The sequence below is a fragment of the Grammomys surdaster genome, unplaced genomic scaffold (genome assembly GCF_004785775.1).
Source record: "Grammomys surdaster isolate TR1022 unplaced genomic scaffold, NIH_TR_1.0 150, whole genome shotgun sequence".
Lineage (NCBI taxonomy): Eukaryota > Metazoa > Chordata > Mammalia > Rodentia > Muridae > Grammomys > Grammomys surdaster.
In genome coordinates, this window is record NW_021604608.1 from 18,239,772 (window position 1) to 18,263,674 (window position 23,903).

Here is a 23,903-nt window from a genome sequence, read left to right on the forward strand (position 1 = left end):
GGAGGGAGGATATGAATGTGTGTGTGTTTTGCCTGTATGTATGTTTGTGTACTTCATGCATGCAGTGCCCAAGGAGGCCAGAAGAGGGTTACAGATGGTTGTCAGCCACCATGAGGATGCTGGGAATTGAACCCTGGTTTTCTGAAAGAGCATTAAGTGCCCTTAACTGCTAAGCCAACTCCTCCAGCCTTGGAATCATATTTTAAAAATATATCTCTAAAGATAACTTTGACTCTTGAGAGGAGATATACGAATCTTTATGGCACAAAGGGTATTTTTAGTGTGGTCAGTATTTAGTGACAGAGTCAGTGGGTTTTTGAGAGTTATGTCATGGCACAGAATACAAGCTTGCTTTCACAATGGACTGGAACCATCTCCCCTTACAGTACACACTGCTTGGAATTTTTACATGAATTGGAAAAGGAACTGGAGTTTTCTGGTTAGGATGTTAAATAAACAGGGGCCTATAGGTGTTTGGGCCTCAACCAAAAGTTTTATACATAGAAAAACGGGAAATACAGGTATATGTGTCAAAATGGCCTGTCAACTGGAAGATTAAGTCCGTGCTTACAGTCCATTGTTCTTACAGACCTGCTGTCGGGGTGAGTGCTATGGCTGCTGGTCACTTTGCTCGGTGTTGATTCCCTGCATTATTGGGCCCGTCTTATTTCTGAAGCTGCTGAGGAGAACCTAGCATGAGTGGACAGGATGGAGTAGCAGGGATACCGTACCATGGGAGAGGCTTTCCTCTGAGACTTTTACATTAGGAAAGAAGTTTGTGAGAAGCCTACTGTGACAGTAGGCATGGGTTCTCCGTTGTTTTTTCAACCCACACTAGGAAATACAGGATCGAGTCATAACTAGTTAGTTGTCATGGAAGAAAACAACGGTGCCATAATTTCAATAAGTGTAAGGTGATGATTTTAGAGCCCTTCATCCCACCACAACTGAGGAAGGCTTTTCAAAGGACACTGCCCCAGACTTTTCTAAATCAGCTAGTGTCTGTTTAGGTAACTGTGTCAGAGACAGAGCCCAGTGGAGATGCCCTGAGGACCTTAGGGGTTACAATGCAAAGCCTGCCCTGGGGCTGGTCATTTAAGCTTAGAGGGTGCTGGGATCGGTGAGCCAGTACAGCCCAGCCCCTCTGTCAGCCTCTCTGCTCAGGAAGCTGTGGATCTGAGCTGTGACCTTGGTATTTGGTCCCGTTGCTGCAAGTGTCTCTAACCCTCCCCCCTTTTGCACAGGTGCCTGAAATCATCAGCTCCATCCGGCAGGCGGGGAAGATTGCCAGGCAGGAAGAGCTGCGTTGCCCCTCCGAGTTCGACGACACCTTCGCCAAAAAGTTCGAGGTGCTCTTCTGTGGCCGGGTCACTGTGGCCCACAAGAAGGCACCACCTGCACTGATCGATGAGTGTATCGAGAAGTTCAACCACGTGAGCTGTGGTCGCAGAACAGACTGGGATGCGCCCACGGGGCAGCCATCAGCACCTGGCGCCCGGCCCATGCGCAAATCCTATTCACAGCCTGGACTGCGCTCGCTGGCCTTCAAGAAGGAGTTCCAGGATGCCAGCCTTCGCAGTAGCACCTTTAGCTCCTTCGACAGCGACATCGAGAACCACCTAATTGGTGGGCACAATGTGGTTCAGCCCACAGACATGGAGGAGAACCGAACTATGCTGTTCACGGTAAAATCTCTGTCAGTTTTTGCAGCTTGAGGTTCAAAAAATCTGTCTTACACATCTGTGTTTGTAAATATCCTTTCGTTGCAGAAAGAATAGCAATATAAAAGAGGTTTAAGAGGGATTTTAAGTAATATGTTTCAACACAATTTTAAGTGGAAAATATTAATTTATAAACACCCTTTGTTAATCAAGGTAACAGGATTTTTAAAAAAATAACCTGATATTTAAAACTTATGCCCCAACTAAAATTCTAGATTAGTTTCTTGGTTTTTGTTGTTCATTTGTTTGGTTTTTTTAAACAGAAAATTGTTAAAATGATAGTCATGGAAGAGAAGGAATGGATAAGGTAGCCAGCTATGGAGTTACATGTTGGCTTGGGTTTTTCTGGATGGATGATCTTCCTGTGTCATGTGAATTGACAGGACTCTGCCCTTTCCTGGTCTGTGGCCTTTTCCCTGGTGTATTTCGTTCTGCCTCTTCTTTGCTTTAATACTGGTAGCGAGCAACTGCCTTAGATGTAGTGTAGCCTTTTTGTGCTTAACCCGAGGCAATGAAATGGCCAAGGAGTAAGGAAGCTGGCACATAGGTTATGTGCTGTGGATATAGCTGGCAGATTTAAAAATGCAGGTAACAGATCTGGAGCGATGGCTCAGCCCCTCGGAGCACACACTGCCTTATGTGCCCTTAAGGGAAGGAGGGAAGGAGAAGGGACGATGTGGGAAGGAGCCGCACTGCAGAGTCCTGAAGAACTGCTCCTTTGTTTTGCCGGCAGCCCCTCAGTTGTCCTGGCTTTGCTTCCTTCCTTCCTATCTCTCCTGAGGTACAGATGTGTCATGGGAAGCAGTCACGTTGTTAAAGAGACCAATAGCAGCCTCTCAGTCCCGGCTCTAAACTTAATTACAAGTAAACAAGTAAAGAACTTTGTGTTCCATGTGATCCCTGGAATTTCAGTCTCCCTGAGGCTGGAGACCTCTGTCTGTTGTTCACCATAGGCCATAGTCACCAGGCCTAGAGTGTGGTGTCCCTGGGTTCTCGGGTAGATCCTTAATGAGAAGGCCAGGAGACGACAGAAATTGGGAAGGTGAGTGAGGATGGGTCCAGGGTAAGTCAGGCTCCATGATTCACAACCTTACAGGTCACGTTCAGGATTTTGTTTTTAGTCAAAAAACTGGACAGACATTGAAAGATTTTAAGTATAGCATTAAATAGCTTTGCCTATAGAGAAATACTTAGGAAAGGAAACAGAGGGCTAAGAAGCCATTACCTTAGTGTAGGTGACAGGTAGGGAGCTTAGAGTACAACGACAGTAGGGATGAAGAGAGTTGGACAGAGGTGCACGGCCTCAGGCAGGCAGGGATGCATGGCTTCAGGGGTCAAGCTGACACAGGACAGAGTGGTGGACTGGATATGAGAAGACCCCCAGGCTCACGTCTGACTTTAAATTCTCACCGGTTCCTTATAGCCTAGCCACATCCAAGTAAGAATGCAACTCAGCTGAGAGAGTTTCCAAGATTTTTAAAAAAATAATGATTATCTTCATTGTATAGATGAAAACAGAAGGCTGCTGAGATGAAATATACAAAATGTGGAGATGCAGCTACTGCTGTCGAGTAAGGGAGATCCTGAGTGGGTGTCTCCTTAGGAAAACCCAGAGTCTGGGCCGCTCGAGAAGTGTGCTGCTGTTTCTGTAATGGTGGTTACTACGCTTGAGTTCTGTGCACCTTGTCAGTCCCGCTTGCCTGAAGGATACTTCAGAAATGCTAAGGACAAAACTGCTCTGTGTACAAACGTACAGTCTGAACCACAGAATGCATGGTTTGGACCTCTTCATTAAGGTGCCGTTACTTTTGACTTACACCTCTGTCTCCAAAGCTGACTGCTCTGACTTGTTGTCCAGATCAAAGTATAACAAACTTGGAAGAGAAACAGGGCAGTGCTGGCACATGCCTTTAATCCCAGCACTTGGGAGGCAGAGGCAGGCAGATTTCTGAGTTTGAGGCCAGCCTGGTCTACAGAGTGAGTTCCAGGACAGTCAGGGCTATACAGAGAAACTCTGGGAAAAAAAAAAAACAAATAACAAAACAAAACAAACTTGGAAGAGAGGCTTGAGAGTTACGAGTGTGCTGAGGATGTGGCTGCTAACTTGTGGATCCCGAGGAGGGATTGAATCTGTGGAAACCAACACACAGGGAGGGAGAATGTCACCGTGTGGAGGCAGAGGGCAGGCAGCCCTCACAGCCAGCCAGGCAGCCCAGCACTCAGCTGCCGTAGGTGTTTTGGAGATTTTAAATAGGAACTATTGTTTTCTGGAATATTCACTTGTATAGAAAACTATATATGAAGGGGGTGGGGGCTTTGAGGGTTATTTGAGGATTATTATTATTGTTTAGCTTCTGTCATCTTTTCCTCTGAGAATACTGATGTAGGTGTTTATCCACTGTCACTTGGAATCCATGGCATAAACTGTAACCTTTGAAACTTTTTAATGGTGATATAGTTGGAATTTTATAAGAGCTTGCCACTTTCCTCTGTTTCCTCAAAGGTTACAACATGTACAATGAATTTGGTTTTTAGGAGAACCACATGCTTTCTTTTTGTTTGTTTCTTTAAGATTGGCCAGTCTGAAGTTTACCTCATCAGTCCTGACACCAAAAAGATTGCACTGGAGAAAAATTTTAAGGAGATATCCTTTTGCTCTCAGGTAAATTCACACAGATTATTGATTTAATTTCAGTTCTTCTGATGTATGCAGTAGACAATGCTGTTGTATAAAAAAAAGGCATGTTTTTAATGCTTGTTTGGTGGTCTCTTTCTCCTGCAGTGTACTAAGGCAAATTATAATCTTGAAATTAACAATTTTGCTTTTTGGAGCATGTACTGGAGAAAATAGGTCTACCTTTCATTCTTTTCCCTGTTATTGGTACTAATGCTTTCTAGCTATTTCCGGAGGCTTATATGTGTGTGCATGTTTTATTTATAATTGGTATGCATGTGTATGCCCATGTTTTATATATAATTGGTATATGTGTGTGCACATGACTTATACATAATTATGTATGTGCATTTTATATATAAATTGTAGAGACATATTTCTACTTTCTTGAAATTCTTTTTTTTAATGTTGTCATTATATTTTCTATAGACTATGAGAGATGATACTTATCTTTCAGGAGGTTTTTTTACCCAGAATGCAGTGTCTACTTGAAACTCTCTGTGTTTGATAGTTAAGTCTTCCAGCTGTGCTTCATAGACAGATGTGGGAGGAATCTGTCAACTGTGACAAGCCAGTTTTCTCCAGATTATCCCGGCAAATAAAATACCACTTACATTACTGTTTGGTGACTTACTTTTTTCTTAAACTCTAACTTTTCATCTCTGTAATATGATGTAAAAATCTTGGTTGTTTGTTAATCTAAAATGTAAGCTAGTTAAGTCATCAAAAAGATAATACTTACAATTATGAAAATAAGTAACGTCCTTAACAAGTTGAATAGGGAAGCCTTTTCAAAGAAGGTACTTTGATACATGAGATTCCCCCGTGTAGCAGCCTCTATTATTGCTTAGTTTGTTGATGGAGGACGCTGATTGAGATCAGGATATATTACTGACTGGGGATGCTTGCCTGAAAGTGATGTTATTCACAGAATCTTGATTTGCTCCTAATTATATAGATATCTTCTTTTTTTTTCTTTCATTTTTTTCTTCTTCTCCTTCTATTTTTTTTTTGTTTGTTTTTTAGATAAAGTCTCCCTGTGCAGCCCATGCTGTCCTGGAACTTACTATGTAGTCATTCTGGTCTCTGAACTCATAGAGATACTCTGTCTGCCTCTGCCCCCTGCTCCCACCCTGAATGCTGGGATTAGAGCTGTGGACCATTGCACTGGGAGATCTTTGCTTTTTTAGAGCAGTGTGGTGGTTTATTCGTCCCTAAAGAAGTGAGGTTCATCAGATCATCTCAGCACCCATGTTTCTGCATAGTGATATTTTCAGAAGGCATTGATAGTCACAGAAGATGCTTCATTTGTATTTAAGTTGCTCTTTTAGTTTCCTTTCCTGATACCCTGCCAAATCAACTTAAAGCTTTTATTCTCTGTACAGTTCTGTGGCAGTTGGTGACAGTGGGGGGAGTCACTAGACATGTGCATGCAGGTGCTCAGCTTCCTATCTCTTTTTTGTTCAGTCCAGGGTGTGGCCATGTGCCATCCGTGTTCATCGTGGGTCTACTCAGCTCAAGTGATGTAATAAAATAATCCCCACAGATACATCTCAGAGGCCCTTCTCCCAGGTGATTCTAGGTCATCTCAAGTTGACAATGAAAACTAAACGTTGGTGCTAGAGCTATGGCTTACTGTTGAAGAGCACTTATTGCTTTGCTGAGGACCCGGGTTTGATTCCCAGCACTCACATGGTGGCTTATAACCGCTTCTCATTCCACTTCGATGTCCACGGGCACCAGGCCTGCACACAGTACACATGCATACATAGAGGCAAAACACATTAAATAAGCCTAAAAATTCAAGAGACCCACCACAGTTGCTTCTGGTAGATTTGTGAGGCAGCAACCAAGGCTATCTCTCAGCGTCTGTTCCTTGCTGGTTTTAGGTCAAGTTTGTGTGTTAGGAAGAGCTTGTGGGACATTGGCAGAGTCCTGGCCTTCATTTCAAAGCTGTCAAAGGTGCTAGACATATAAGTCGTTTTTTGCTCATTCTTCATGCAGTTGCATTTAGTATTTGCTTGTAATTTTAGTATAAATACATTTTGATTTCTTTTTAACCTTTATATATGTGAATTGTGTGTACTATGTCTTAGTTGTGAATGTTTGTTAATCTCTTGTGTGCTGTTGATTTTTATTTTAGTGTTTACTCCTTAGTGTTCCTCCTGTACCACATCCCCAAAGTTGTAGTTTTTCTGCTAGCTACTCTGCTTATCTTTTAGTCCTAATGTGAGCGTTAGGACTTGAGTTTGTAAACCTTGACTCTCAGTGTGATCAAAGTGACGTTTCACTCTGATGCTAATCTCCATTTGAAAATATGTGGTCAGTACTCTGTAGTGTGTAAATGGGCAGCGTCACCATGGAGCTGTCTTCAGCCAGCAGTGCTCAGTACAACTTAACCCCTTCTCCTTGCACAGGGCATCAGGCATGTGGACCACTTTGGATTTATCTGCCGGGAGTGCTCGGGCGGCGGCAGCGGCGGCTTTCATTTTGTCTGTTACGTGTTCCAGTGCACAAATGAAGCTCTGGTAAGAGGACACCACTGCCCACTGCAAACCTTGTGAGCAATTTCAGCCCTTCTGAGTCTTCAGGGCTGAGCAGAGCTGTAGAGCCTTGCTGACAGAGCAGTATTTGCTTTAATTATTCACTCGTGACTAATACCTTTCTGCTATGCATCTGAGACTCACTTGCATTTTCATTTTAAATTTTAATATTTTTGAAAGATATGCTTGTTTTCACCCTCTGCTCTAATGCAGCATTGAGAGTCAGTTCTGATGCATTCATTTCACCCAAGCGTGGTAGCCCTGTTCTTATAAGTTCCAGTACATTGGCTGGGGGCAGGAAAACTGGAAGCTTCAGAGCTGTACAGCAAGTTCATGACTCTCTGAGCCATGGTATGGTTCGGGGGCGGTGGGGGGGGAAGGTATAAAAAGAATCCCTGTGGACTCTGGACCAGAGGCACTTGCTTTGTACTTCGTAATAGTGTTCTTACCTTGTACCTCACCTGCTTTAAGAGTGCTGACTCTAAAGTAGTCATTCTCAGACTACAGAGAACAACCCTAGCAATTATTTCCACTATCTCCTGTTAGTCTGTGAAAAATAGCCCAGAAAAAAAGAATGACGATACAAAGTCTGTCGCATGAACTTGCCGGCCCCGTCAGTCTGCCCCGCTGCCTTGCTGTTGACACTTGGCTCCTCCGTGCAGGTTGACGAAATCATGATGACCCTGAAGCAGGCTTTCACGGTAGCTGCGGTGCAGCAGACTGCCAAGGCGCCGGCCCAGCTGTGTGAGGGCTGCCCCTTGCAGGGCCTGCACAAGCTCTGTGAGAGGATAGAGGGTGAGTAGGAGGCGCTTCGAGCTTTGTAGCCCCTACACCTTGGGTGGGAGTGCTTGCGGCTCTATTCTGTAGGGCCACGTCAGAGGGATCATAGGTGACTACATCGTGCAGGGGATGTGTTCTGTTATGACAAGATTTTTTCCTGGGCATGATGAATCCAAAGCTAAGGACCCACATCCTCTTGCCATCTCTCCAACGCACCCTGAGAGTAGTAGAGAGGTTAGGGGATAAATGGTGTCAAACATTTCCTGAGCTGTGTGAGACTGCTGGGTCTTTCAGATTGGTGAAATGAGACAGAGAGAAGGTTACCGTGTTTTCCAGTAGAGTATCACCTGCAATCCCTGCCAGGGCAGAGTTGATGGAGGAGAGGAGAAAACAGGTTCCAACTGAGGAGTGAACAGGAGGAAATAAAAACCAAAACCCAAAACTCATGGTGACCATCTTAACTTCAGTATCTAGACGCTTACGATGACATGTCACCATTTGCAGGATTTATTTGAGAATATGAGTTACTATTTGATAGTCAGACTTTCTATCTAGGGGTATGGTTTTTGAGATTGCCACATGATTTAAATTATCCAATTGTAGAAACAAAGACATGATCATCTTGTGTATCTAGAATCTTGTTACAAACTATAATTCTGTAAAGAAAAACTATATTGACATTTAGACCTAGTTTCTTTTTTTCCTAAGTAATTGTGGGAAACAGTGCTAAGATGTATTTAAAAGATACTATCAATTTTATCATCATGTTTGGAAGAAAAAGTGAATTACTTATAATTTTATAAATAAGATGAGAGATTAGAGCCATCTAGGGCTAAACTAGGGTATAGCAAGCCCAGGATCCACTGTCTAACTACCAGGCAGGATCTACCTGCAGCCTACCTACCCCCTCAAAAACGAGGAAGGAGCCCTCTTGAGTGAGAACCATTCTGGCAAGAGTGAAGTCGGTCCTGTTCACCAGGGTGGGGCAGAAGATAGGGTGGGGCTGAGGGGTCAGTACTCCTTTGGAGGAATCTGGAAAGAGGTATTGTGTACTTTTTTCTTCACTTTTCGACTAGTTCTATCTATAGGAAGATTTCTAAACTTTTTTGTAGGTGTATGGTTTTTGAGATTGCCATATGATTTAAATTATCCAATTATAGAAACAAAGGCATGATCATTTCATATATATCTAGAATACTTGTCACAAACTATAATTTTATAAAGAATAACTATATTGACATTTAGACCTAGTTTCTTTTTTTCTAATTGTGGGAAAAAATATACCCAGATATACAACGTATATTTTTTTTATTTTTTAAAGAATCTGGTTTAGTGGAGTTGTGTGCATTCACAGTATGAGTAACTTCCCCCCCCCCCCCCCCCTCACCTTTCAACTTCCTGAGTCACAGCTCACTCACTAGTCTCTCCCCCTTGTAACTTTCCCACAGCCCCAGGCAGCTACCATTCTACTTTGTGTTTTCCTGTGTGTGTGTGGGGGGGGGAGGGTAATTCGTGGTGTTTGAATGTATACATATGTGTGCCTGTGCGTGCAGAAGCCAGAGCAGGGACATGGGTGTTTTCCTCTGTCCTTCTCTGCCTTGTTGACTTTAGACAGGATTTCTCACTGAACCAGGGCTGATTTTGGCTGGATTAGTCTAGCTGGTAAGTGCTGAGGGTCTATTTGTCTCTGTTCCCGGTGCAGGAGTTACAGGCTCAAGCAGCATGCCCTGCTTTGAATGCAGATTCACTTGCTTGCACAAGTCTCTTACCACTGAGCTCTCCTCCTTTCTGATTCTACAAATTGAGTTAATCTAGGTACCTTATATAGTGGAACCAGCAGGATTTGTTTTCTTGGTTTTGGTTTCTTTCACTTAGCATTATATCTTCTGGGTTTACTCATTTTGTACATATCAGAATCCTGTTTCTTTGTTTGGCTGGATAATATTCCACCAACTGATTCATTTATTCACCACTGGACATTCAGGTTCTTTTTGCCTTTTACTGTGTGAGCAGTAGTGCTGAGAATTTTGGTATACACACATCTGTTCAGGTTTCTGCTTTCTGTTCTTTTGGGTAAGTGAGTTTGCTACTTCATATGGTGAGCGTCCTCCTTAGGGTTTCTGTTGCTGTAGTCAAACACCATGACCAAAGCAGTTTGGAGAGGAAAGGGTTTATTTGGCTTATACTTCTACATCATAGTTAATCACCGAAGAAAGCCAAGACATGAAATCAAACAGGGCAGGAGCCTGGAGGCAGAAGGTGATATAGAAGCCATGGAGAGGTGCTGTTTACAGGCTTGCAGTCTATGGCTTGCTCAGCCTGCTTTCTTATAGAACCCATGACGACCAGCCCAGGGATAGCACCACCACCAATGGGCTACTCAATCACTAATTAAGAAAATACCCTACAGGCTTGCATATAGCCCAATCTTATGGAGACATTTTCTCAAAGTTCCCTCCTTTAAGACAACTCTTGCTTCTGTCAAGTTGATATAAAACTGGCCACACAGTGACTGTTTAACTTTCAAGCCGCCTTGTACTGTCCTATAATAATTATATTCCCATTATTCACAGACCTTAACTTCTCTGCATCCTTACACAAATGAGTTTTATAATAGTAGATGTCCCAGTAGGTATGGAATGTTACCTGGTTTATTTATTTATTTATTTATTTTTGATGAGATAAATTAATATCAGCATCATAAAGTCTGAAAAGGTCCACTTTGGTCATTACAGTGTTCTTGAAACAAGCATGATTTATTTTTTAAAAAATGTTCATGTCATTACTATTTGCTGACAGCATATAAACTATATCTGGAATGAGAGTTTTGCTTTAACAAGAGATCCCAACTGAGAGGCTTGCTAGCTCTTTCGAGCCAAGCTGTCAAGATAAGGCAAATGATGGTAGAAATGCCCCTAAGGGCCTATTAAGCCAGCAGTGACTTCGGCCTTACAGGCAGAGGGGATCTCGATCTGCAGAGCTGGCTGCCTCTGAGTTCCACCTGGTAAATCTGTTGGGCCTGAGCGTTCAGAAAGTCACAGCTGGAAGTTTTATTCGGAATCAGGAGTTTGCTGTTGTCATTTGGAGAAAAATCATTCAATTCTCTTTTACATGATAAAAATCTAACCATGGCAGAAAATTGTACAGCTATAGAGAACATCCATTAAATATTAAACAGAGCCATGAGGCGTCTGGGGAGCATGTGTTTAACTCACTGTGTGGGAAGCATTTTTAAAGGAATAGATGGTGAGTTATGAGAGGCCACCTTAAGCCGGGCGGTGGTGGCGCACGCCTTTAATCCCAGCACTTGGGAGGCAGAGGCAGGCGGATTTCTGAGTTCGAGAGTTTGAGGCCAGCCTGGTCTACAGAGTGAGTTCCAGGACAGCCAGAACTACACAGAGAAACCCTGTCTCGAAAGAAACAAAAAAAAAAAGAAAGAAAGAAAGAAAGAAAGAAAGAAAGAAAGAAAGAAAGGCCACCTTGGAAGAAGACCAGATTTTGGGCCCTTTGATTTTTATGGCTGCAAGTCCAGTAAATAGAATGAAATGATTTCTCAGAAGCCATTGACTATTACTGTAAGGGTGGTCTTGGGTGTGGACGTATCTCAGTGGTAGAATACTGACCTAGCATGTATGAGGTCCTAGGTTCCAGGCCAACAACTCTTACCAAGCATCTTGTCATTGCCAGTTGAGCATCTCTAATCCTGAAATCGAAAAGACTCCAAAATCCAGCAAGGCTGTGACTCAGAAAGTTCGATCCCAAAGTTATGCTCTGACCAAGCACTCCACAAACTATAGGAAGGACCCGTAACATGACCATAAGAAGACTTATAGAATGTTTTCTTAATCAGTTGATGTAGTTGAGGTTTGCCCCAGAATGTATAAAATAGGAGAAATTTATGTGTATTTATTATACATACACAAGTGATGTATATGTGGGTGTACCACATACTCAGGGCTAACATGCCTGTACAGCTTCTAAGAACCAAAGCTACTCTGGATTATGTACTTGAATTTTATAACCATACCACTGCTATGATACTTAAACAGTATTTTGCTTATTTCAGAGTTTAGAGGAACATTTTGGAGATTGCTAAAATTAATGATGCTGTCTGTGAAAAACAAGATATTGAGTTGCAGTAGAAGGGCCTGCCATGTTGAGGTATCCTGAGTTTGGCTAGGCCCAGTCAGAGGTCCCGACCATTCATTCTATGAAGAAGAGGTGGAGGCTTAGGATTCAACCTGAGGTTTTCAGTGTGTAGCCTAACTATTCTAGTCTAACTTTCTTAGAAGCCTGAAACAGTACACTCACTTGCTAACAATACAGAATTTGTTGCTTAGACTACATCAGGGACTTTTTTTATATTTGGGGGGATTCTTAGTTGGTCCTCACTGGGTACTTATTAATAAACTCAGGTACCATTGTCCTTCAGTATTGAAGTATTGCTACAGAAAGCCTTGAGTCTGCCCCTCTGGCTTTGTACGACCCTGTACATGGCAGGCAGGGTTGAGGAATTATACCATGACAGCCTTTTCTCTACCTCAATCCACTTCTGTATGTCCTGGAGCCACCTGTGTGTTGGACCACGTAATTCTACCAGTCCTGAGAGGCAAAGGGGACCATAGTGATCTGGTTCTGGAAGCAGACAACTCGCTTCCTTAGTTGGTGGGACAAAATATGTGATTTCAGCGTCTTAGTTTCTTATGTATACATTAAGATTACTAAAAACAACATCCCTACCTCTGATTATTTTGAGATCTCAACATAGGAAGTATTGCATGAGCTGGCGTTAGTTTTATAATGGCCTTGTAGAGTTCATCTTGGTTGAAGACAAAATAAGGAAACATAACATTGTGGAAGCTGAGGTGCCTGCTGGACTTTGCATAGGGTCAGTACCTTGTGCCTGTGCAGCCAGTTAAGGAGGGCTGGGCTGACCTCCAACTAAAGGAAGAGAGAGCAGCACTGGCCTTGGGACAGACTAGCTACTGCCAGACTTCTGGCCTCTCATGAGTTTCCAAGTCATGAGCTATGGACTCAGCAGACTCAGCTGTAAAGTAGAAGTATGTTTCCTGAGTCACACAGGCTCCATGCTCTGGCAGGGTTCTCTCCAGCCCTCAGTCCTGGAGATGCTTTGACCACTGCTCATGCTACATAACTACCCAGAGTAGTCACAGTCTTTATTTACCTGCGCCCCAGGGCCCGTTAAGCACATGCTACTGAGCAGAACATTCCCCTGCAGCCAGCCTTACCTGCAGCTCAGGAGGTTCATTGTTTAACGGAGTGAAACAAATTATTTAAATCAATTGAATTCAATCTCTTGAATATCCCTGCCCCCTACTCCAGCCATATATATCTGGTTTTGGTAGGATGTAATTGTAGGCTTTATTTATAAAACCTACCCTGCCTCAATTCAAGGCCAAGAGGGTTTTTTGTTTGTTTGTTTGTTTAATTTTTGGTGGCAGGAGCCTGCTCGTGGTCACTATCTTGAATAAAGGACTCTTGTTTAACCTTATATTTTTGGTGGCCATAAATTACTCCCATGGATATTTCACTACAAGCTTTGTCCAGCCCCTGAGCAGGGCTCTTCCTCAGCATGGCGAGACTTGGGCTAGAAGAAAGCAGCAATGGGTCCTTATTCCATGGAGGTTGGGTTAGCAAATTCTCAAGCTTCACATGTTCTCTGACATCTATAGCTGACATCAGAAAACCACAAAGTAGTCCCTGTACTGTACTCATGCAGGAATGGAGTGTCTTAAGGAGATTGTAATGGGTGCTGGGCTTTTATGTAGTCATTTTTACAGTGTTTCCTCAGACTCCTTTATAATGCTAATGGACTGATCTTAAGACAGTTAAACACATGGTGACAGGAACACTGTCAGCCACACCAGTACATGTGTCAGGGATGTAAGTGGAATTTAAGGGAGAAGTAGAGTTCAGGTTTCAAGTCAACAGCAGCTGCTTGTTATTAAGAAGGTGATTTCACGTTCTTTTGTAGTTAGAAGTTTGTCATTTTTAAAGAAAGCGTTTTGGGTTGTCTTCAGTGTTGTAACACTGAACAGTAATCTGGAGCTGGGTGCACCTGAGGCAGAGTATGTAAGGGTTGTATTTGAAGAGGCTTTATAAAACTTTTGTGTTCGTGGTTTTCCTGCATATGAGATTTGGATAATACCACACTCTCATGGAGTTGTTTTGAGAATTCAGTGAAAGGAGGCGGTTCAGTCTTGGAGTGCAGCTCCTCACACGGCTACGTTCAGTTCATGGCGATGCCATTGTCAAATAGAAGCATCCTGAAGTGGGTGGGCGAGAATGTGAAGGCAATGAGTTCGGGAGGGGATAAATCCAACACAAGACTTCCGCCATAGACCCTTTGTCTTTTTCTCTCTTCTCAACAGGAATGAATTCATCTAAAACCAAATTAGAACTCCAGAAGCACCTGACCACACTGACCAATCAGGAGCAGGCAACGATATTTGAGGAAGTTCAGGTACGGTGCACTGTAGCATGTAGCAGGAAAGCACACCCGGCAGCATCCTTGTGGAGTGTCCTGTGGACTGAGTGCTGAGGACTCAGTGCTGTCACCGCCCTGCAGGGGCATGAGCCAGTGTCCTATTACAAAGTGGGCAGACCCGCAGACCAGGAGGCAGAAGGCCTGGGAGTAGGTCCACATGTTCTCCTTTGTTCCTGGGACCCTCTACCAGCCTCTTCCCACGAAGTCACAAGACATTTGTACATGGGTGTAAGCACAATTGTTCCTTCTATATTTTTTGTTGTCTGCTTTGAAAATATATGTGTCATATTATATGTTAGAGTCTTATAAATTGAAACTAAAAGATCAAAACAGACTAAAACCACTGCACACAGAAGCACACTCATGAGCTGTGTGCATTAAACCTGCAAGTCTGTTCTCACCGTTATTGGAGCTGCTGCATCCGGGTAAACCAGGTCACATGTGTCAGCCTGCCCAAGGCCTGCTTGTCAGGAATCTCTAATGAGCTCAACACAGTTTTCATGTCTACCAGAACTTGGAACCATTTTTGTAGGGTTTTTGCACTTTCCAGTGTAGGAGAGTACATTGGGACAAAGGTGTGCGTGTGTGCGTGCATCCACTAGTGCCTTGTCAGGTTCTGCTGTTAGGGGCTGACTAAATCAGACAGGCAGGTAGCCATGCGTTTGTTCTCACCCCCATGTTGGGGAGGGGATGAAAAGGTTCAGCTCTTCTTTCTGTTCTTCACGAAAGTTCTCTGGTTCCCTTGTTCTGTAGGCTTGGCATACATTTGTAGAAAGAATAGGAAGATTTTTGTTGTTGTTGTTTTAATTTTGCAGATGGTCTCGAGGGTTGTTTCACACATTTTATTTGCCTGTACTTTCCTTTTTTTTTTTAATTTTTATTTATTTATTATATGTAAGTACACTGTAGCTGTCTTCAGACGCCCCACAAGAGGGCATCAGATATCATTGCAGATGGTTGTGAGCCACCATGTGGTTGCTGGGATTTGAACTCATGACCTCTGGAAAAGTAGTCAGTGCTCTTAACCACTGAGCCATCTCACCAGCCCTGTACTTTGCTTCTTATTCTTCATGCATTGCTACTGAAGCCAAGGCCATCGATGTGAACCCACTTAGGACATGGTGCTATCAAGTCACTCGGAACACCTTCCTGGCAGGCACGGAAGACACATTTCCCTTCCTTAATGGTTTTCACTTTCATGTAGACAGCACCACAGAGCTTTCCATGAGCAGAGGGGTGATGCCTCAGGAAGGCAGTTCCCCAAAACCTCCTGCAAATGCTCTGTTTGATTTCCTCCTGTGACTAGAGACATTGGAAAGCAGCAGATACTAAAAGTGTACTGGAAAAGCGGGAGTATTGTGATACCACTGCAGGGTACAGTCTAGTGTTCTCCACAGCTCTAGATGTTTGATGGCTCTGAAGAATAGAAGCAGTCATGTTGTTCACGGGCTGAGAAAACCCGCTCATCCTTCACCTTCCTCCGATACAAACGTGGGCTCTTTTTGAGTGATACAAATTTGATCTTCTCTGATGGCGTGTTGATGGTCTTCCTGAATGGCTTTCATGGTTTTTCTAAAATATTTTATAGTCTCAGTCACTAATCAGTGATGGGTGGCTGTCCCTACTAACGTATTTGAAAAATCACATAGATCAAAAAGGTCATATTAAAATGTGATGTAATCTTTCCTGGAGGGTAATTTATGTCTGAAAAACTCTCTCAAAGGCCAATTATTATAAAGCCAGTGTAATTACTACTAACAGTGGTCCATGTGATCTCGTTAGTAATGACGCATATCATACTCAGTGTTCCTTTAGGAGCAAGCTTAAATAATAACCAGGCAAACGGTACTAGAGATGATGGCGGCTGACCCTGAGCCCTCAGGGTACCCAATAGCAGACAGGCTCTGGGTGTTAGCCTGTCCTCTCCTGAAAGACCTCCAGACACCACACAACTACCAGTTTATTTACAAGCTGCTTGACAGGATGTTTCAAACATGAGCAGGGGTCACTCTCTTCTCATGCTGTCCTACTCTTCAAGTGCCTCAGATTGCGTTAGCCATCTTCAGCAGAAATACCTGCTCTCAAGCTGACGTTGCAGCAATGATAGTAAAAACAGTGGCTCAACGTCTTTAGTTAAATACGGGTATGGTGTCCAAGCACAGCATGGCTTAAGTGATGTCCTTGGGACATCTTAAGCTTTTTCAGTGTTTGGATACTTACTGTTGGTGTCAGGGTTTCCTGTTGCTTTTATGGTACTTTAGAGGACCCTTGGAGAAACAAGGTTGAGAAATTAACTTTCGGTACTTTTAGCAAGCAGTTTGGCTGGGTTTGATTATTTAAATTGATGTATAACGTGTCTATAGAAAAGCACACAAATGGATGGTGTATGTGCTGTTGCAGTCAGCACCCAGGTTGAGCACGGAGCCTTTTCTCTGCTGCTGAATGCATCTATCACTGTCCTGGGTATCGCTGCCCCTGGTAACTGCCATCCCAGCTCCTAGCACCTCTGATTGTGAACAAACATGTTGATTATTGACCGAAAATTGATGCTACTCAACCTGATTCATAGTCATTTTTGTGATTGTCACTCTGACTAATGAATGTGAATAAAAATGGAGAAAAGCAGTCGTTTAATCACTGAGGAGAATGGTGACTTTAGGGTGATGACACAGCCCTGATCCTGAGCGTACAGGGAGGATAATGTCTTCATGCTTCACAGTGATTCTGAGGAAGTATTTATTTTTTGACTGTGTGACACTACAGATAATGCATTTCTGCTGCACTGCAGTCATTGCCTGGGGATGATTAGTGGGTTCCCCGGGGGGGGGGGTGTCTCTTGGCTCCTGTGGCAGTGAGAGGCACCTACAATACTCCACTGTGCCTGCTTGTGACTTCATTTTCTGCTGGTTTGAAGCTCTCTCTCCCTCTGTGTGTGTATGCATGAGCACTGCATAGTTCCACTGCGTAGTTCCAGTGATCAGACTCAGGTCAGATGGTTGGCAGCAAGTGCTTTTATTTGCTGAGACTTCTTATCAACCTTAAAACTTGCCACTTGAAGTAACCTTTTTCTGAGGAAATCTGGATTATCAGAAATCTGGATTAAGGGTTCCTTTATCGGTAACACTTGTGACTCTAAGGATAACACCACTGTTCCTTAGTTAGCTGGGAAGAAATTTGCCAATATGGCACTGACGCAGACTCTGCTGCTTGTGGAGTTGATCCACTTGTCACTCCTGACCTGTTAAAGGGCAGGGTACAGCCTGGAGTTAGAGAGGAGCACTGGGCAGTGCCTCTGCTCTGGCAGTAGCAGCAAGGCGGATGGCCAGGAACTCTGTGTCTCTCTGGGGTGATTTGGGCAATTGGTTTTATTTCCATTCACAGAAAGGAATGTATTGAATTAGATGACTTCTAAAAACACTCTGTGGCTGATAATTCCGATCCATAGATTTGGGAGCTGGAGGAGACAGACCACAGGATTTTGTGTGTCCCTATCATTTCAGTTGAGGGGATGCCAGGTGGAGTGAATCGATAACTAAAACCTGCATGTTCTCATTTGTAAAGCAGTGTGCCTTGCCACTGCTAGCAGATTACAAGTCCTTGTGAATTTAAAGAAAGAACGCTAAAGGAGGGGAGAGAAGGCAGAAAGGTAGGGAGAGAGACAAAGAGAAGGAGAAGAGAGGAGAGGAGGACGTGTGAGGACGACTGAGAACTTGGAACACAGGTTTTCATGGAAGTGTCTGCCTCACGGGGATGCCACAGTGCCACATGATGGGCATGTTCACCATGTGACAGTGTGACCCTGGATCCAATTGCTGGGGTCCTTTCTAGGTCCCTAACCTTAAGAGCTTATAAATTTGTGATCATTATGACTCTGGGTGTTTACATAGATTTTGTTTTATCTCTTTTTAAAAGCTGTTTATTTATTAACTATTTTGACTGCCACTATTTGATGTTAAAATTTTTATCTTGGGTAAAAGAACATCAAAGATGACTCCTAAATCTGGCCCAGTGGCCCTGTTCTCTGTTCTTTTAAAAATTGCCTCCGCTCTTTGGGTGATTAGTGCCCCCTAGTGAGATCATTGAGGAAAAGCACTAGTTACTGGGTGGAAGCTGCCTGCACTTTGAGAGGGGATGCCTTAACCGTTTTGTCAACAATTAAAAAGAAATGTAATGTTTATGTTTCTGATTTTTTTTCCAAAAGAAATTGAGACCAAGAAACGAGCAGCGAGAGAATGAATTAATTATTTCTTTTCTGAGGTGTTTGTATGAAGAGAAGCAAAAGGAGCACAGCCACACTGGGGAGCCAAAGCAGGTGAGCACCTTCTGACCCTGGAGCTTTTTATGGGGCTGCTACTGTACACACAGAATCTAGAGGTTCTGGGATAGGCTGAAGCCTCCTCTTCTCCATAGGCTTCATTTTCATTGTTGCACATCTGGAGAAAACAAGGGAATGTTGGTTATGTTTAAAGATGGTGAGAGATACTTCTGAGCCACAGCACGTGGGAGAAGTTGGTCTTTGTTGCCTTCATTCTTTGAATTGAGATTACATTATTTCACAGAAGACACAGAGTCTTTGAATAGTGAAAAAAATGTTTTAAATGTGTACTAGCAGCAGGAATTAGGCCATATTCAAAGAGCGTTCTGTATCCATCATTAGACAGAAGTATAAGGATGCTGCCAGTGCCCTGGAAAGGCATTCTATTGTGTGCTACTGCGAAGGCCATGAACTGTTGCTGTAGATGCTTAGTCCGTGTGACCCAGCAGTGGTGTCCCCGCTATCTCCCTTGCACAACCTTTGATGTGAGTACTTCAGGAGCTGTGAACAAGAGAGTTCACTGCAGCCCCCTTCCCAAGAGCTGGAAGATGGAGTAAATCCTTAATAGCAGGACCAGAAATAGGTTTGTTATACAGTGCACTCCGACTGTACTCTGGCTGAAGTGAGTGAGCCAGGAGCATTTGTGAGCATGGATAAGTACTTTAAAACAATATTAGAAGGAGAAAGACTTGTGTGGTATGGCTGTGTGTGTGTGTGTGTGTGTGTGTGTGTGTGTGTGTGTGTGTTGTTTAAATCGAGACTCCACATATAACAGAAAAAGTGACATTGGTCCTTCTAAGTCTGGGTTATTTCAGTTAACATGATTATCTTTAGTTCCATCCATTTCCTTCAAATGACATAATTTTGTTCGTTTATATGGCTGAATAAAACTCTGTTGTCTGTGTGCACCACCACATTTGCTTTATCCATCCATCTATTGATGGGCATCTAAGCCGATTCTCTTCCCTGCTAATTTGACTAGTGCTGCTGCAGTAACCATGGATGTGCATGCTGGCTTAGAATCCTGTGAGTACATAGCCAAGAGTGGCCTACCTGGGTCATGGGGCTTTTCTCTTTCTAGAATTTGAAGAATCTTCATGCTGACTTCCATAGTGGCTACACTAATTTCCATTCCCAAGACCAATGGCATCTGTTACTTAGGTGTTTGTTCGTATGAAGGGGCAGCAGGGAATGTGCTGGCTGTGCCACACAGCTGGGGACCAGAAGGGGTAGTTCACCTGGCAGTGAGTTCCAGAGCGCCCTGCTCCTCTCATTCCTCAACATCTGGCAGTGCTAACTTGGCCAGACTTGAGTATGGCAAAGGTGTTTGTGTTAGTCTGTACATGTTTCTGAGCACTTGACCTCTGCAAAGAGTGTACTGGTATTTAGAGTGATTGAGAATTTGTTTGCTGGTCTTTTCCTGACAAAACTATCATCTAGCAGAAAGAGTGGTCAGGTGAGGGTCCATGTAAGCAACATAGTGTTGAGACTTGAGGTGTAACTTTGGAAACATACCTCCTTGCTAACAGGTAGCATTACATATTTAGTGGCTGTCAGATTCCACTGTGCTCTGACTTAATGTTATGCATAGCTGAGAGAAGCAGCTTGGTTTCATAGGAAAAAGAACAGAAGAGGGAGGAAAAAAGAGAGTGATTATAAAAAGATATAGAATGGATTCAATTGATAAATTTAATTTGTTACTTAGTCTCTGAAATGCCCTCCTTGGTAAGTTATTGCTTTACTTTTAAAGGTTGGCAAAGTAGGTTTTGTCACAGATCCTATGTTCGGTGCTTTCTGTATTCCCACGTATCGTAGTCTCTTAGCACAGTGATCTCATTAGATAATGGTATCCCAGTTTACTAGAGGAGAAATGCAGGCAGCACAGAGAATGGAAATCTGCACAAGGCCACAGTTGGGGCATCGCAGGTTTCTGATTTAGAAGCTTGAGCGAGCTAGCGGACTGGATTTGAGCACAGTTTCTCATCTCATCTGGGATAGCAGTTGTGCACTCAACTTTCAGGCGTGTTGCTAATGGGCACAGGAGACCCCAGGCTTTCAAGAGGATGGCCCCACAGGTTGTTCCTTCATGTGCACCAAAAGGTAGAAACTTTACTGAACCTAACTTTTCATTGTTTTTCTTTTCCAGACACTGCAGGTGGCAGCAGAGAATATTGGGAGTGAACTGCCACCCAGTGCTAGCCGGTTCAGGTTAGATTCTCTGAAGAACAGAGCAAAGAGGTCCTTAACAGAATCCTTAGAGAGCATTCTGTCCCGGGTACGTAGCATCCTTTCTTCTCACTTAAATCATTTTTTAGCAGAGTCTAAAATTCAACTCTATTTTATGTTTCATCAGACTGAGCAGTAATTATCTAGATACTGTTTATTTTTAGCATTTATTTATTGAAGTAGCGTCACACTGTGTAGTATACCCTGACTTCACACTCCCAATCCTAGTGCCTATGACTCCCAAGTGCTGGGAACTTAGACTTTTTGTCTATCCCATGGGAGTCCCTGCTCCCAAGAGTGTTATTATTTATACAGTTCCTATAAAGAACATGGATTATGTATGCTAAGATATAGGTCCCATATGTTCTGGTGTCCCTAGGGACAACTTCAAAAATTATCCTGTCAGCACCTTTTGTTGGGTATTTGGAACACCCTAGAAGCAGATTCATGAAATATTTGAAGTATGGGCCAAATCCTACCAGTCTCTTCGTTTTCGTAAATAAAGATTACTTTATTTGCACAGTGTCATTCATTCAGTTACTTGTTATCTAAGGCTACATTTGTACAGAATTGAATATTTGTCACAGACGCCACATGACTTACAGATGGTAAGATGCTTATGAAATACTTGCTTTCAAGAGGAAAAAGTTGCCAATCTAGGATTCTCTAAGAATATCCAAGTACACTGAGCATCCGCTGGGAGTTCCCTAGGAAGGTCCAAGTCCATGAGCATCAGCTGGAAGTTCCCGAGGAAAGCATCCTCCTAGCCCATGAGTGTGAACAGCCGTTTGCCACTTCTAACAAATCAAAACTTGATTTTCTGTTAAAGACTCACGTCTCTGGAACTTGCACTTTTTGTTATAGCTCTTCCAGATGTTAGGGCATATTACCTCTGAAACATTAACTTTGTTTTAGTCAGTTAAAGACGACTTTGTCCAATGATATTACTGAAACTTTTCAGAACATCCTTTAAGGTAATTCAAAACAGACGAATTATAAAACCAAGACTGAAAGGGCTTGCCTTTGAGAGTTCCCAGAGGGATGCAGGTTGATTGAGTGACACCCAGGTAACCAGTTATGATTGCCCACAACTCAAGAAGGAGCTATTGAGTGTGCTTTGGGGATCATGATAGATGTATTGGCCATTCTTCCTGTCTGTCATCCCCAGCAAGTGACTGATCCATGGGGCTCTATGGATCATCTAGGTTGGCATGATTTTTAAAATGATGACAGAAATGTGATGGTTAATGCAGGAATGTGCTTATCAGTGAGTTCATTTTCTGGGCTTAATTAAGAAGGCCAGGCTGCTTGCAGGTGATGATGACTCTGGGGCTGTGTCTCAACTGCCTTCTCCTTCTGTAGGGTAATAAGGCCCGGGGCCTGCAGGACCATTCCGCCAGTGTGGATCTGGACAGTTCCACGTCTAGTACTCTCAGTAACACCAGCAAAGTAAGCCTATTTCTCTTTCAGTGGTACCCTGAAGATCCAGCCAACAGGCCTGCCTATCTGGAATCTACACAGCCATCAGGACATAAAAGCCCATGTCCCTCTAGTCCTAAAACACTTAGTGTTTCCAGACTTTTCTACACAAGTGGAGGGTGAGCCATGTGAAAAGTTTTAAATAAAAAGGCAAATAACTATTCCTATAAACAGAGAATCAAGATCATATTTTCTTAGACAGATGAGACCTAACCTATAACAACCATGGGCTTCTTATCCAAAGTAGATTTTGCAATAATAAAAGATGGAGAGAGCTTCAGCGGTGGGAGTGGGTTGTGCAGCATAAATCCCTGAGACTATGTCCCATAGCTGACCCCGTGACTGTGAGAAAACACGATTGTCTCTTTAAATAAGCAGCCAAGCCTTACCCCCGTGGTCTGCTGCAGAGCTCAGGTATGAGTTGCCTGACAGTCTTCTGTGGTGACACACCTGCTGTGTCCACTTGCTTTCCTAGCTTGTTCCAGAGACATTTCCACATGACTGGACCTGGTTTGTTTAACCCTAGGACTCCCAAGAAATAAATCTGAGGTTTGTTGTTCAGGAGGCAGCCTTCCTCCATATTGTCAGCATGCTCTGATGCAAATGTGGATGCTTGTGAGCTCCAGCCCCTCACCAGAGCTCCGTCCTAGACTTGTAGTTTGCAGAGGCTCCAGCCCCTCACCAGAGCTCCGTCCTAGACTTGTAGTTTGCAGAGGCTTCAAATCCTACTCAACAATAAGAAAGACATTTAACATGTGACGTAGTTTGCAAATACACATAACCCTCCCACACGAAATGAAAATGAGTTAAAATGAAATTACTCTCTGGATAATGGGCTGCATACACTGTTATTTTCTGCTCATTTATTTTTGAAATGCTCCTGGCAAGCCACTAAGTTGATATTACTGCCTACTGGTGTGTGTAGTAAGTGGTCTGAGTCTCATTCCTTTAGATGAGCATGACTCAGACTTTAAGCTGCATCTGCACTTCACTTGTTCTGGGTGGGATCTCAGTGCTGACTCCGCTAAGCAGTTAGGTGATGTCGCTGCTCCTGCTGGTTTTGTAGACCGGCGTTGTGCAGTAAGACCTGGAAGCCGGTCTTCTCTATGTGGTTTTCTAAGTTAAGACACAGCAGGCCACATCATCATCCAGCCTCCACAGGACACACACTGATCGTACCTCACTATTCAAGTGTACAAATGTCATGTGCTGCTGGTTGCCTATTGTAAAAAGATGGCTAGGTCCACAGGTGAGAAAGGACAGTTGAACAAGTAAACCCCACATGACGGGGAGTGTGATGAGAGTTTCAACAACAGATATTGGTGGCTTAGACCTCACAGGAGCGTGGGGAAGAGGTGTAGTTTGGCAGTAGAAAGCTTAGAGAAGGGAAGGGTGCTGATGCTATGAATTAAATCTTGCTGAAAGTATGGAAATTGTGCTGAGGAAGAAAGCCAGGGAGAAGGATTTTGATAGCTTGGTGTCAATTGTGACGTTCTTAAGACTCCCATCCTTTGTTTTTATGTGTCCCCTCATCCCTTTTCTGGTCTTGTACCTAGCTCAGGCTGACCTTGATGTGTATCCTAAGCTGGCCCAGAACTCCTGATCCTCCGGCCTCTGCTTCCTAGGAGCAGAAATTATGGGCATGACCACCAAGGTT

The 23,903-nt window shown here is 43.4% G+C and overlaps 1 protein-coding gene across 3 annotated transcripts in view; it reads left to right on the top strand.

The window, feature by feature from the left end:
- The window catches only part of Tbc1d1 (TBC1 domain family member 1), a 188,516-nt gene that overhangs the window by 94,891 nt on the left and 69,722 nt on the right, over positions 1-23,903 (top strand). For all 3 annotated transcript variants that reach the window (XM_028765211.1, XM_028765210.1, XM_028765212.1), the window contains 8 exons: positions 1,245-1,685; positions 4,294-4,383; positions 6,813-6,923; positions 7,601-7,733; positions 14,111-14,202; positions 18,428-18,538; positions 20,688-20,816; positions 22,130-22,216. In XM_028765211.1, the coding sequence (XP_028621044.1) occupies positions 1,245-1,685; positions 4,294-4,383; positions 6,813-6,923; positions 7,601-7,733; positions 14,111-14,202; positions 18,428-18,538; positions 20,688-20,816; positions 22,130-22,216 (1,194 nt within the window). The remainder of the gene's footprint in view (positions 1-1,244; positions 1,686-4,293; positions 4,384-6,812; positions 6,924-7,600; positions 7,734-14,110; positions 14,203-18,427; positions 18,539-20,687; positions 20,817-22,129; positions 22,217-23,903) is intronic.